The sequence below is a fragment of the Leptonotus elevatus genome, chromosome 10 (assembly GCF_054856555.1).
Source record: "Leptonotus elevatus isolate MCC_2025b chromosome 10, RoL_Lele_1.0, whole genome shotgun sequence".
NCBI lineage: Eukaryota > Metazoa > Chordata > Actinopteri > Syngnathiformes > Syngnathidae > Leptonotus > Leptonotus elevatus.
Genome location: NC_141248.1, coordinates 21,312,208 through 21,326,471, shown reverse-complemented (window position 1 = coordinate 21,326,471; position 14,264 = coordinate 21,312,208). Strand labels below are relative to the sequence as shown.

General features: G+C 43.8%; 1 protein-coding gene across 5 annotated transcripts in view; it reads left to right on the top strand.

Moving 5' to 3' along the window:
- Positions 1–14,264, top strand: part of nav1b (neuron navigator 1b) — a 66,911-nt gene that overhangs the window by 18,069 nt on the left and 34,578 nt on the right. For 3 of the 5 annotated variants that reach the window (XM_086086656.1, XM_086086660.1, XM_086086655.1), the window contains exon 1: positions 12,325–13,132. In XM_086086656.1, coding sequence (XP_085942782.1) covers positions 12,466–13,132 — 667 coding nt within the window. In that variant the 5' untranslated portion in view covers positions 12,325–12,465. Of the gene's footprint in view, positions 1–653; positions 1,057–5,541; positions 6,165–6,724; positions 6,814–12,324; positions 13,133–14,264 lie in introns of those variants that run through there. The other 2 variants (XM_086086658.1, XM_086086657.1) reach the window with 2 other exon arrangements.

Sequence of the window (14,264 nt, the reverse complement as noted above, 5' to 3'; positions counted from 1 at the left end):
CGTATATGAAACTATTAGCTGTCCTTTGAATGACAATAATATATTTTTATTTTACGCACGCAAAAATAAGTTAACTTATTCTCTCCCAGCCATTTTCACAGAAGCAATCCCCTTCACTCCCGGCGGTTTGACTGGATTTTTGCTGATTTTGCCCACAGAATATTGTGTTCTATTGCTATAAAAACATGGAGCCTACCTAAAGAAAGATTAGAGTCTCTTCTTTCATCAGGAACAAAAGTATTTGTATCCGTTTCAGTTTGCAGCAATTAGTATTAGATTATAGCTAAATTTCATCATTATTCACAAATCTCATTAGAAATGTGAGTAATGAGCTTTTTTTTTACAACATAGCCCCTAATTGATCTCTTTTGCTCTGCTGCCACCTGTTGGCCGTTTGTGTAATAACTATCATTTCTTCAACCGTTCTTTGTCGTTGAGAGGCTGCACCAAAGCCTTCTGTATGCTCTAGCATAAAAAAAGCACAACATAAAAAACGTATAAATACATCTTTGGGACACTTAAAACATAAAGAATAGAACGTATTTATACGTTTTTGGAAACAAATGAGTTTGTTGCTGTTAGAATAAGTATGTTGGTTTTAATCCTTGTTGCTTCAGCAGATACACGTGTACTCATGTCTCTCTTCATTTTAGTCCCGTTTTGCCGATGAGGGTGGTGCCGAGGGAGCCCGGGCTTCCAAAACATGCCATGGCAATTCCAATCAGCCCAGTTGAACGGTTCCGGCTGTGAGCAAGAGACGACGCCGCCAAGCCGCCCGTGCGACAGATGGACAATCGGCTAAAATTAGGAACCTTTTCACCAGGTGCCACGTTTAGCTCTTGGAGGGAGCGGTCCAGTTAGCCTGGCTTGGTGTTTATAGAGCGAGCGCTGACCGTGGCGGCGGAGGATGCGACTGGAGCGTGGTTATACAAGACGGGGAGGGGAGCACCCCACCCCGAGGCTACTGAAGGATGTCCCGTCCGGGGTGGAAAAGAAAGACTTGTCAGGAGGATGCTTCATGATCGCGCCAGCGTCCGCCATTTGAGAGCCTCCCTGGTAAGTTGTGATTCTCGCCTGCAACTTCTTGAGAATGTGTTGCAATAAAATTTGGACGGCAGTCATTAAGTGTGTAATTGGATGCAGAGGCATGTCCTGCAATGCACTTCCATCGTATGAGGATGTCTGCTGACTCATACCGGCAGATTGAGCTCCCCCGGGCGCTTTTCACCGCTTGGTTTGCTACGGTATGTTCGAGACGGGGCATTCGTCATGCGTTGTTGTCGTCGGGAAGGAGAGACTTCACACAAGCTGCTTTTCCAGTTGAGATGAGACATTATTCGTCCGTCCGTCCGTCCGTCCGTCCGTTTTCTATGCCAGTTGTCCTCTTTCGGGTCGTGGGTCTGGAGCCGGTCCCAGCTGACTATTAGCCAAGAGGCAAGGAACACCCTGGATCGGGCTTTGGCCAATCACGCACGATCCACACATGAAGGCCAGATTCAAGATTTTAACTGCAAACCGTACAACTGTTGCAGTTGTCATACATCTTGATAACATGTCTGACGCGGGTCGTCAAAATACCCCAAGGATTAGGAACTATAGTACTTTACACCCCAGCTGTTTGTCTTACTGAAATCAGCACGTTTTAAGAGATAGACAGGGAAAGTGAGCCTGCCCACATCCTGCCTAATATACCGCTCGGCCAATCCTGACTCGCTCTTTGTTACCACGATGACCAACGGTGGCGCAAGAATTGGCATTTCGCCGCCATGCAAGGCTCAAAATAAGCGCTTTGTCAATAGCATTTTACTCCTCATTAAGACACAGACGTCCCAAAAAAACTCACTCACGTCAACCAACATGGGTAGTGAGAGGTTGAGGTACACCTCAGCGCCACTTAAAGGGATACTTGACTCATTTAGCCATTTTCAGCAATAAAATAAATACACATTTTGTCTATAATTAATATGATAACTCGATTGTTTTTCATGTACAATTAATGCCTTTAAAAACACATTTTGCCACTTGCTGTCGCCTGAATATGACATCACAGATGCTCAGACGTCATGTAGTGACTAATCATGGCTCACTAGCAACAAGCTTCCACTGGCTACTAGTGTGCCTAAACGTGTCGCTCTTAAGTCTTCGCTACACTTCTGTTCTTACAAATATCATTCTCACAAAAAAAAGAAAAAGTGTTTAGTTAAGAACTAATTCATGCCACAGCAGCAGCAGGTATTCTACCTGAATCAGCTGTTTTTCCTTACTTGACTCAACTGTAAAAGACTGCAGATGATAAATCGAATCCGTTCTGGTTTGATCAACATCATGAAATAAAATCACTAACAGAATCCAACAAAAAGCTTACACAACAATCGTACATCATCAAACACTTTGAGCCACGTCCAACAACAGCAACAAACTTACCAACATCCAACATTTCTTTGTGTTAACACTTAGGCTGGGTTGTGTGTGTGTGTGTGTGTGTGTGTGTGTGTGTGTGTGTGTGTGTGTGTGTGTGTGTGTGTGTGTGTGTGTGTGTGTGTGTGTGTGTGTGTGTGTGTGTGTGTGTGTGTGAGTGTGTGAGACTGCCCATGTGTTTTGCAGACTTCCTCTCAGACAAAGCTTTTCGGCCGCCGCGAAAGGAAATGAGCAATGTGGGTTGCTATATATAAAAAGTGGATCAAGAAGCGATGAGAAAATTGAATCACACAAAGATAACGCACCCGTTAAAATTTTCTTCTTCTTCTTCTGGAGGAGGAGGAGTTGCAGGGAATCATCAAAATTTAATACAACTTCACTTCATGCTGGCCACAAAAGATTCAAAGAGGAGAATAAAGTATGAAATGTTCCTGCCAGGTTTGGTCATTTATATTTCATAACAAGTCCTTTTTATAGCATTCAGCAAATGGACTCCTCTGAAGTCTTATGAGCCGCAGTAAATGGATCCTGGTGCAAGTGTTTTTTTTTTGGTTTCGTTTTTTTTTTGTGTGGATGATTATAGGTTCCCGCAGCATCCGCTGCCGCTCATTGTACTGCTTCACTCTTGTCCTCTGTGGTGGAAAAGGTCACCTTTGATTTGTGAACCCACGATAAGCCCCCAAGGAGGACAAACATGTTATCATGCAAACGACGGGGTTCAAGATGAGACCAGTGGCTCATGGTGTACCAAACACTTTTGCTTGATGATATTTCTCTCCCAGTACCGATTGCAGTATTAGCGTTAGTACATAAATGAATAGAATGTGTGAAGAAGAGAGAGTCAAGTTACAACCTGGACTGATTGGCAGCCATTTGCTGGGCATACACAGAGTTGATAAACAACCATCCGCACTCGCATTCAGGCCTCATTTACTGCAGGGGTCACCAACATGGTGCCCACAGACATTTGACCCAAGGACCGCATGGGTCGTCCCCAGGCTCAGACGGTCTCCCTACTGAGCCTTTAAAAAAAAAATAATAATTTAGGTTTCTTCCAGAGAGGATGTTTTTTCTTGCCTCCGTTTCCAAATGCTTGCTCATGTGAAGTTCAGTTAATTTACTTAATTAATTAATTTAATTTAAAGTGCCTTGACATCATTTGTGTTCTGAATTGTCAGTTTGTCAATCAAACCGGACTTGACTTAGTGTTCCATATTGATATTTGTTTCCTACCTTGTTAAATAATTGTTGATAATTGTGAGACATTATTTACAAGACCAGTGTCTTAAAATATTAAAATATTAGTTGTTGTTATTATTCATCACAGAATTTGTAGTATTTTGAGCAAATGTGTTCAGTTTTGAGGCCATTTCAGAAGTGGGTATCAAACTGTAAGTCATTTGCTCAGACCGCACTTTCAAAAACGTCAGTGACCCCAAGTTTAGAGTCTTCAATGAAGTTAACGCCGACGTACCCTAGCAAAAATCCTCGCAAGCTCCACATGGGTTCAAAAGAAGAACTTCAAAGCTGCGAGGCAGACGTGCTAACCGCAAGTCAACTGTGCTGCCCATCACGGACTAATTATGGGCACATACTGTATATCTTAATCTATGGAATGTATGCTATGCCGCTGATGTTTGGCTGTAGTGCTACACGTGACGTATATTTTCAATTTGGTGTCGGCAGCAGGTTTGAGTTCCCGCTCAGTGACAGTGTGAATGATTGTTTTCTCAAAATTTGGCCTGTTGTGGACTGGCGACCAGTCTCAGGGTGTATTTTGCCCTAAAGCCAGCTGGAATAAGCTCCAACTGCCCGGACCCCTTAGCAGGATAAGAGGGATAGAAAATGGATTGATGGACATAGACCGTGTTTATGGAATATGCGGCGACTAAGCCCCCCCCCCCCCCCCCCCCCCCGCACACACTACATCTTTGAAGTGTGGCGGGCCGCAGTGTTGGCACGGCCTTAAAGGGGCCATCCTCCTCGTGCCGTGTGAGCCGAGCCGTGTCAGTCGCAGCATGTTTCACACACCCGAGGACCGACCATGCCTACATTACAACCATATGTTGCCATTTGAAGTGTATATTGCTTGTCTATCTTGGCTGTATCATTTATTAAGTCCCCTCAAGCAAGCGTTACAGTTTTATCCACTGGCGACTGCGTGGCTCAACTCCTCAAAAGCATCCGCTCCACATCCCCCCCCCCCCCCCCCCCCGTCGCCGTAGTTTATTGTCCCATTCCGTCAGCAAGTCTGCGGTCAGAAACGTTCCATCTGTGGCTTTGCGCTGCCGCCATTACTGGGTAATTATGACAGTATTGCTAAATAATACTTCTGGTGCCATTTTGATTTGACACGTTGCCACTTTGTCCCAAAATATTCCAACAGTCATTCAAACTGTGATTCAATATCACCATAAGGTGCCCCCAAAAAGTTGAGACTTTCCATTCATTATATTAAGTCAGTGATTCTTAACATTGTTGTAGGTACTGAACCTCAATTCCCTATGCGCATTCACTGAACCCTTCTTTATAGAAAAATAAAATGGGATTTTTTTTTTTCAAATTCAAACCCTATACCTATGTCTTGGTATAGGGTTTACACGTGAACACATTGAGCAGGGAGAGTAGCCTTTTGATCAAATCTGGCTCTCTTCACCTTGAATTCAGAAAGTGTTGTGTTCTTGTATTCATAATGTTCATACAGCTTAAGGAAGTGTTCCTTCAGTTTTTGTTCGATAGCTTGTTGTGCTGGAGGAAAATTGTTCAACTTGGAGTTGGAAATCATGCATTTAGGATCAAGTTCATAGTGCACTTTAAAACACAATTCATATTTCACATTTTTGTCCATTTTTTTGCTCAACATAGTCAGTATGAGGGGATTATCATATTCTGAATTCCTGAAAACATGTATCAAATAATATTTCACTATTAACCGGACAAAATCGAAACTTTCGCAAGCACAGGCAAAACATGCAAACTCCACACAGGAAGACCAGATCTGAGATTTGAACCTGAACCTCTGAACTGTTTAGTGCAAACAATAAGCTCACTGTCCTGACAGTTACAATATTATGGATCATTATGAATGTAATGAATCCATTTTTTTTTTTTTTATCTCTGCAGGCATGACCACCTTAGCAACTGGTTGCTCCTTGTTAGCATCAACACCAAAGCAGGATGCCGCTGTCTAAAGCGGACCCCAAACTGCCATACAGTGGCCTGCCCAATCCCACCGCACACTTCCAGCATTCCACAAGACAACTTCCTTCCTGTTCCTCTGGATCCTCCGAGCTGCTGCTGAGAGGTTCATCTCTGAAGACCCTTCTGCACCAAAGTTCTGATGTCTATTCGCAACGGAGCCCAACGGCAGCGACGCAGCGACACGACGGAACGTGCTCGGCATACAGCAGCCCTCGTATTCCCAAGAGGGAAGCCCCTCGTTCAAAGGACACGTTGGACCTCCGCACGGGAGCTCTGAGAGACCTTCAGCTTAGAAGGAACACCAACAAGAACTGGACTTTTGGGAAATTTCGCCAGAGGAATGTAGACAACGCTCACAGTGTTGATAAAGCTGCCTTGTCCCGGAAACATTACGCCAAAGGAGACAATAGAAATGTGGCGTCTTTGGAGGGGTTGGGGAGCTTCCAAGGAAATTTGAGGAGCATTTCTGATCAGGAAAGGAGAGCTTCGAAATCGAAGATTCCAGGGAAAGTGAACATGGCAGCTGTCGCCCCCTTCAGGTACAGGTGAGGAATGCTACTATTATTGGAACAGTTACTGGAAACGTGACTTTAATTGCCTGAATTCTGTACACATTTGTGTTGTGGGAAATTCCCAAGAACCAAGTTAAGCACACACATACCTTTTTTTTTATATCTTAAAACTTGGGGTGAGCAATTTCAGGAAAAGATTGAATTGTGATTTTTCTGACATTGTTATTATTTAGTACGTTTTTTCATGGGCTAGGCTAATTCTCTGGCACACACAAAAAATACTTTGAGTAAAATTTACTCTGAATATTTTATCTCTTCCAAGTGTAATTTTTTTTAACTCCGTTTAGAGTGGGACCAAATTGACTCTGTTGAGAGTCAAATTGCAGCGGCGTGGCTCTGTAGTAGATTTGTGGGTTTAATCTTCACCGCTGGTGACCATGTCGAAGTGTCCTTGAGCAAGACACTGAACCCCCGATTTGCTCCTAGTGGACCTGGCAAGTGCCCTGTGTTCCATGAAATTGAGTCTACAGAATTGACAGGGTTTTAATCGGGAGACAGAAAATGCGTTCTTTAAAAATGATATTTTACTGTAGATGTCAGACTCAGGAGGAGCCAGAGGCCACGTTGGAAGACCTGAGCGACTGCTCCTCAGACTCCATGGAGGTTTGCTGCGATGATCTTGGTGAGTCCTACTTATCATTTTCTATGTTGCTTACCCTCACTCATGAGCAAGTGAGCCTAATCCGGCACGAACCATAGTCCCTCCTCCAGTGGTTGCCAGCCAATCACAGGGGGCACGTCATATATAAGCAACCATTCACAATTATATTCACACCTATGGCCAAGGTTTGAGTTCTCAAAAATCACTTCTTAAATTGTCTCCTCCTGGTGGTGTTCCATTACTTTGTATCATGAGAATAAACATTTTTTTTTTTCACCTCACATAGTTCAACGAGGTTGTTAGGCGTCTTTCCAGCTGAGCGAGCGCATCGCACACGGTCCGCTTGTTGTCACAAGAGAACAACTGGCAATAAAAGCGTCACGCTACTGTGCAGTCCCACACCTGTTATGTGCATCAACTGCTCCATATCCCCACTGCTTCCTTGGAGTCTTGACTCGCAAGCAGGAAAAACATATACAGGTCTTTCCTCAACTGTCAACACGCGCATAGTTTATGCTCTCTGGAGGGCCATCGAGATGCTCTTTAGGTCCATTTCCGTGCTGCGTAAAATATGAGAAATGTAAAGGTGTCAAAATAACCTTGTACTTAGCACTTTTTGGTTCGGACGTGAGCATGTATTAGCACGTGCAGTGTTTTTTGGGTTACTGTTGATTCTCCTTCTTCAGACGAATAATTGGCCTTTTTGGAGGCTTGAAAGTGCCAAAATGTACATATTTTTGGGGTCCTGAACACAACTCCAGAAAACTCACACAGTCGCGCTCTCTGGAAAGTTGAGAAAATTGGTTCTTCCTCTCAGGGTTTTCAGGGTGATTACGCCATGTCCGAAAACTCACCAAGTTTTGTGAACGCATGTTTCCTGTCAAATTTGTATGTCGGCCTATTTTTGAGCTCTCCAAGATGACCACCGTAAAACTCGGCATGTCCATTGTAACAGACAACACCAAAAAAGTCTACAAGATTCTTGCCTAAAATTTAACAGGAAGTTGGCCATTTTGCTTTGAAGGAGCAATATTATTACTGTACTTTGTTTGAATTCCAGCACTCTTACTTTGACAAATTCCATTCAGGGAATTAGCCCAAATGAGCCTCAGTCAGAAATAGGTATTCATTTTTGCCTGGCGTCAACTTTTCTGATCATTTGGAGGATTCGCCAGTGAAAGAGGGAATGCAGGGGACCTGTTCAGCCCTGCTTGCAGCTTTCATTTGTATTTGTTCCCATGCTGGAAAACCCAAATAAAATATGTCACATTTTGAAAGGTTTACTGCATCATAAACACACCACAAATGACTGTTGTCTGGCAGATTTAGCACCAGAAACACATATCAATCTTTTCCTAGCCATCACTATATGTTGCACTATATGTTGCTATTGTCAAGCAGACATGATTTGTCTTCATTTTAAAGTGAATGCAGACTAAATGAAGTTCATGATTTAAAATACAGTTCTGGAGATACTGGTTTAAAAACAAACAAACATGACTTTGTGGTTTAGAAAATGATGTCATAGGATGACTTGAATTATAAAAAAAAAATAAAAAAATAAAAACATCGTCTTAATTATCATGTTGATTGAGATGCTCCCCAGGGAGACGCCAGACCAGAGACTAAGTGTGTCTATACGGAGGCTGGACAGACGCAGACTTGAGTGCTTTGATGAGCAGATCAGCTTTCACGTCACCATAGTGTCTGGCACTCTCGGGTAAAAAAAAATAAAAATAAATAAAAAAGTAAGCAGACGGACCAAATGCAGGCATGCAATGACTACACTTATGCTTCAAATTAATACATTTTTAATGAGGTATATATATATATATATATATATATATATGTATGTATATATATATATGTATATGTATATATATATATGATGCATAGGGGTGTGAATTGCCTAGTACCTGGCGATTCGATTCATATCACGATTCATAGGTCACGATTCGATTCGATACGATTAATCCCGGTACGAATCTATAAATTGAAAATGTATTTATTTATCTAAAAATTCAGACTGCATTTAACAAATAGGTTGAAGTCTGTTGCATGTTTGAACAGCACTGAAATAAAATATTAAGGCTTAATGCTCCATTAATAAAACATTCTTCCATGCTTAATGTGTGAATCCTAACCCTAAATAAGACGTTTTGTTGAATATTCCCATAAAGTATGTATGTTTAAAAATCGATTCGGCCGCATATCGAATCGATTTGAGAATTGCGCGCTGTAATATCGCGATATATTGCCGAATCTATTTTTTATAACACCCCTAAAATAAATCCAATTATAATTCATGTGATTTGGGCAAAATATGCAGTTTGGAGGTATAATGTCAAAACACATCCCATCCTTTCCTGATCCAGATTGCACCTTAGGCAGAAATGTATATGGAAAATATCTGTGTCAAACCAGGTTGTAATTTGTTGTGCTTATGTAGGATCTTATTGAATTTTGGGTCCTAAGATCATAGCTGCTGACACATGTTGAAGCCTTGGCAGAGGTCTCTAGTTTGTGAGCACTCACGTTTACTCACATTTTTTCCTTGTAGATGTAATTACGCTACACTCATAAACGCACGTTTTCAACACGCTTCTCCCCCGCACGGGCCTCTGATCTTGAAGGCACGATGTCGTCATTGTAGCATTATCCTTGCAGCTGAGCGGTCCTAAAATATGACGCATGGCGCTTGGTCGGGGAAGGCCAGCTGTGGAAGGGTCGGTCCACACAAATATGATGGTGTACTGGGATGGTCACTTAGAGGGAATCAAAGCCAGATGCGAAGAAAAGCAGGACGCTGCTTGAATGTTTTCCATGAAACGATTCACGAACTTAACAGGTCTGTCGTACCTTGCTTCCTCCCCCGCTTGTCGTCACTCACTCCGCACTTCACTCATCAGTGATGACTTTGAGGCTCACTAAAGGAGGCCGTTATCATTAATAGTATTATCTTGATGCTCATTGCTATTTTTTTTAATCAAGTTCAAAACATTGCTTATGCGCAGACGAGCAATGGCTTGCGGCAACGATAATTGTTGATCACTTTGTTGATTGTTGATCCTTGTGTTACTTCCTTCCTCGTGATGGCGAGAGCTCATCTCCCCATCTCCAAACAAACAACATAGTTGGGTTGCGGAAAATCGGCGTGGTGGGAATTAGTCACCCAAGGATGAATTTATGTCCCCTCAAAACAAACACACTATTCAGCTAACGTTGGGTGTGGCCCCGTGACCTCGAGTCAGCACAAGTCGAGAGAATTTGAACACGTTCCAAGAAACTAATTGGCAGAACAGATGCAATAGTCCGTGTCCCTCTGCAGTTTGCCATATTTAAAGAAAAGCAGTGGTGTGTATTCGGAGCCTTTTGTGATAGACAGTCTTGGACTTTGTAGCGTATTCAAGACGGGATTTGCACCATTGAGTAGGGTGACATAATGAACAAGGGTCTAAAAACACATTGACTTTGTGTTGTATAAAGTTCTACCACATGATGAAAAACCCTAGTAGCAATATATATGCTTGAAAATGATTGTAGTCTACTAACTTTTTTTTCCCTTAATTAATTAATATCTTCAGTCTTTGTTTCTTTACTGACTGACTGGGTGTAACATCACGGTTGTACTACATTTATAGTTGTTTTGGCTCAAGTTTAAGTTACCAAATATGGTCTACTGCCTTAATAAAGTGATCAACTTTTTATGTAGGCCTAAGTATGCTATAATGAAAAAAACGTTGCTTTAAATTGGGTCAAGCTGAATATGAAAACAACACCACATGCAAAATATAGTTACTAAAACTGTTAAAAAACATTATAATTTGAACCCCCTGTTTGTATAGCCGTCTATAAAATCCAAATTTATGTTTACTTTGTATATTCCTGATAGTAGAAGTGAGTATACTGCATTACACATTTGCAAGGGACACTGTGGGACTGTATATGCAACTGTATATGCATTTTGGGCTGTGGTTTGTGCGTGCAATGAGGTTTTGAGCAGATGTCATAAGAGATGAGGGGAGTTCCCGTGGTGCACTTAAGTTCTTCTTGTGAGTCCCCCTCTGTGTGCTGGCTGTGTCATGTGGAATATTATGATATCTTAAATATGGAATATTTTAAAGGAGGATTAGGCTCGTGTGTCAGTAAAAAGAGACTGGATGCTGATCTCTGCGTGCGTCTGTGTAATTGCATGTTTCTTATGCATAGTTTTGCATGTGGTTATGGGCGTGTTAACTTGCTTACATTGGCACATGTCGCTTGCTGAGTCTCGTAAAGTGGACTTTTAAAAATCTTTTTTTTTTACAAGCGGGGGGGGGCAACAAGAAATCTTTAGTTAAGATTGCAGCACGTTCTTACAAGACATTGCGGTTCATGTGATTACTGTAGTTTATGTTGTTAAAGTGGCATAACTCAACACAATTGATACTGTAAGAAAGCTTAGACAAGGGATTTGGATTTGGATCGAGGGTAGATGCAGTTGCTCCAGTTGTTGCATCGACTGAAGCCTCAACAGTTGTTGCTGGGTGCTTCGGCGTGTGACTACATGAGTGACTCCGCATTCATAGTCGGTCGGGATGGGCATTTTTAATCAATTTAGCATTTAGCCGATGCAAAATTTCTGAAATGTATGTCGGTAGCATTGTGTCGTAGCCACTGATCTTCAAGACTGACCAAAAAATACAAAGACAAACTAAGAGCAGAAGTAGAAGTAAGCTAGCTGTCATTGAAACATTCAGCATGACCATTTGCTCCTCTATTTTTGTTTGGAACTTCCTGATTAGCTATTCTGTTTTGTATCACAATCACTGTGTGAATCCTATGCCTTGGCCGACCTCTATGTTGACCACACACAAAGATTTGACATGTGTGATTATGTTTTTTTTTTTTTGTCGTTGGAAATAATTCTCTTGATTGTATGATTTTTACTGTGGAAAATAACACATTTTTGTGAATTAAACAATCAACAATTGTTATATTCCTAGTATACAGATTGGAGATGAAAAAGTGTGCCACCCCTAATTGACTTGTCAAAATCAATGGGTTACAGGGTCGGCTCACAACTGAGGAGTGCAGCAAACAAACAGTAGAGGGTTGGTGGGGGCGACGGGAAGAACAAAGGCATCAGAAGAACCGGTAAAAAAAATGCTCCGTTACATCAGACTGGTGCTATTTTTTTTGTCTTCCACATTGAGAAAGGCGAGAATGTGCAAATGCAGGGAAAAGCGATGAAGAGGCGAAGAGGAGGGGAGTGGGAAGTAAGAGAGGGAGGAGGAAGAAGAAGAGGAGGAGGAGGGGAGCGTCGCTGCGTCTGCCGCCGCTGTCATTCTGTTGCTGCGCACTCCCGCGGCAGCAGGGGTGCGTTTGGAGGGAGGGGTGAAAAAAAGAAGGGGGGAGGAAAAGCAGGACGTTAGGGAAGGGAGCGCCTGGGCAGCACTGCAACAGCTGCAGCAGGAGGAAAGAGAGAGGGAGCGAAGGAAGGAAGGAAGAAGGAGGTTGCAGAATTGCTGCAAGAGGAAGCCTTTTTTTTCATGCAGGATTTCTTTGTGCCAAGAAAAAGGTTGCAGCGTGGAACCTCATTTTTCTCCCTCGCCCGCTGATGCTCATCTATCCGCTCCCAATGCAGGACCCACGCTTGGGAGTAGTGTGAAAGGCAGGGAAGGAGATTTCAAGATGGATAGCTCCAAAGCGTACAGCCAAGCAGATGGCAAAGGACTTGGCTTTGGGGCCAAGCGGCCCAAATCTGGGGTGCCTCAGAGCACCCAGCGGGGTGAACTCAAGGTTTACCGGGCGGGTAGCTCCGAGGGCAGGTTGCCGGTGCCGTCAAGCCTCCGCAAGCAGAGGTCTATGACCAACCTGGCCGTGCTCACGGACGCCGAGAAGAAGTTACACCTGTACGAGCCCAAGTGGTGTGATGACATGGCCAAATCAGGAGTGGGTGGTTCGAGGAAGACGGGCAAGCCGGCGGGCAAGGTGCCAGGTGGTGGTGCCCCACTTTCTCGCAACCTCTCCAAGTCGGAGCACTCTCTTTTCCAAGGCAAACCGAAGCCCTTTGCCTCTCTGGCAGCTCCTTCAGTTCCCGGCAAGCAAAGCCGGATCCCTCGCGCTCCATATGCCGAAGTGAAGCCCCTCAGCAAGGCCCCAGAGGATGGAAGGTCGGATGACGAGATCCTCTCCAGCAAGGCCAAGGCAGCTGCCAAGAAGCCGGGAGCGGGAGGAGATTCTGGCTCCAAGGGCCAGGGGGAAGAAGGTGGGGACAAACCCTTCTTGAAGGTGGACCCCGAGCTAGTGGTGACAGTCCTGGGTGATCTGGAGCAGCTGCTGTTCAGCCAGATGTTAGGTAAGTGCAGCAGGGCCAAGTTCAAGGAAAGATTAGTGCAGTGGTTCACATAGCTGACTTTTGTGCAGCCTGGACTGATCTGATCACAGTTACTCTGCGATTAACTGGCAACAGGCAAGGCGGTCGAGGATGGAAGGATGGATGGATGGATGGATGGATGGAGTGTCCTAGTTGTTAGTAGTGTAGTGGTTCACTTTTGTACAACTTTGATCAGGTAACGTTCCAAGATATAGTAGTAGCCGGTATCTCACTTCCTCACCCACTATTTGGAACTCAATGAGTGGGAGAAGATGGACGGATGAATTGATGGTGCTTTGACTGTTTTTGGTGTTGTGATTCACAAAGCTAATTTGTGCATCTTGGCTCAATCTAAAGTTGAACCCTGTACTTCTGCAGTTGACTAACGATTTGTCCAAGGTTTAGTTGCCCAGAGTTGACTTGTCTTGGATAGACTCTCCAGCTCACCCACAACCGTGAGCAAGATAAGCGGTATAGAAAACGGATGGTGGATGGAGCGTGCTTTGGCCATTGGTAGTTTAGTGGTTCACATAATTTTGTGCAGCTGGGCTCTGTTTGATCACTGCAGTTTTGCAATTGGCTAGTGGCAAGTTATAGCCACCTTAAACCAGCTTGGAGAGACTCCAGCTGTAGTAATGGTTTACAGTCAACCCTGCCGACCAGGTCAGGATGGACTTCAGCTTGAGTGATATGAAAAATTGATCGAGGGGGTTTTGGCCATTGGCAGTGTAGTGGTTCACATGGCTTGGGACGACTCCCTCTGGCAAATCAACCATGCCGACCAGTCAAGGATATTGTCCACCATTGACCCCATGTCAGCTGGGATAGGCTCTCAGATTGCAAAATGGACGGATGGGAGGATGAGGACGCATCATACCACCGCCCCACTTGTGCAAGCCATCAATGGGCAGCACACACCCCTCCACGCAGGCGCCACTCGGCACCTGCTCGCACGCCACGGCCCATCTCATATTATGTCCGCATCTCAAACTAGTCACACATTTCCTCGTAAATATTCCAGCCGGAGGGTTGGATTTGGAAAGGGATTGCGGTCATGTGCTGTGCTGCATTGTTCTTCCTCTCCCTCAGCGAGTGACTGTAATTGTGTGAAATG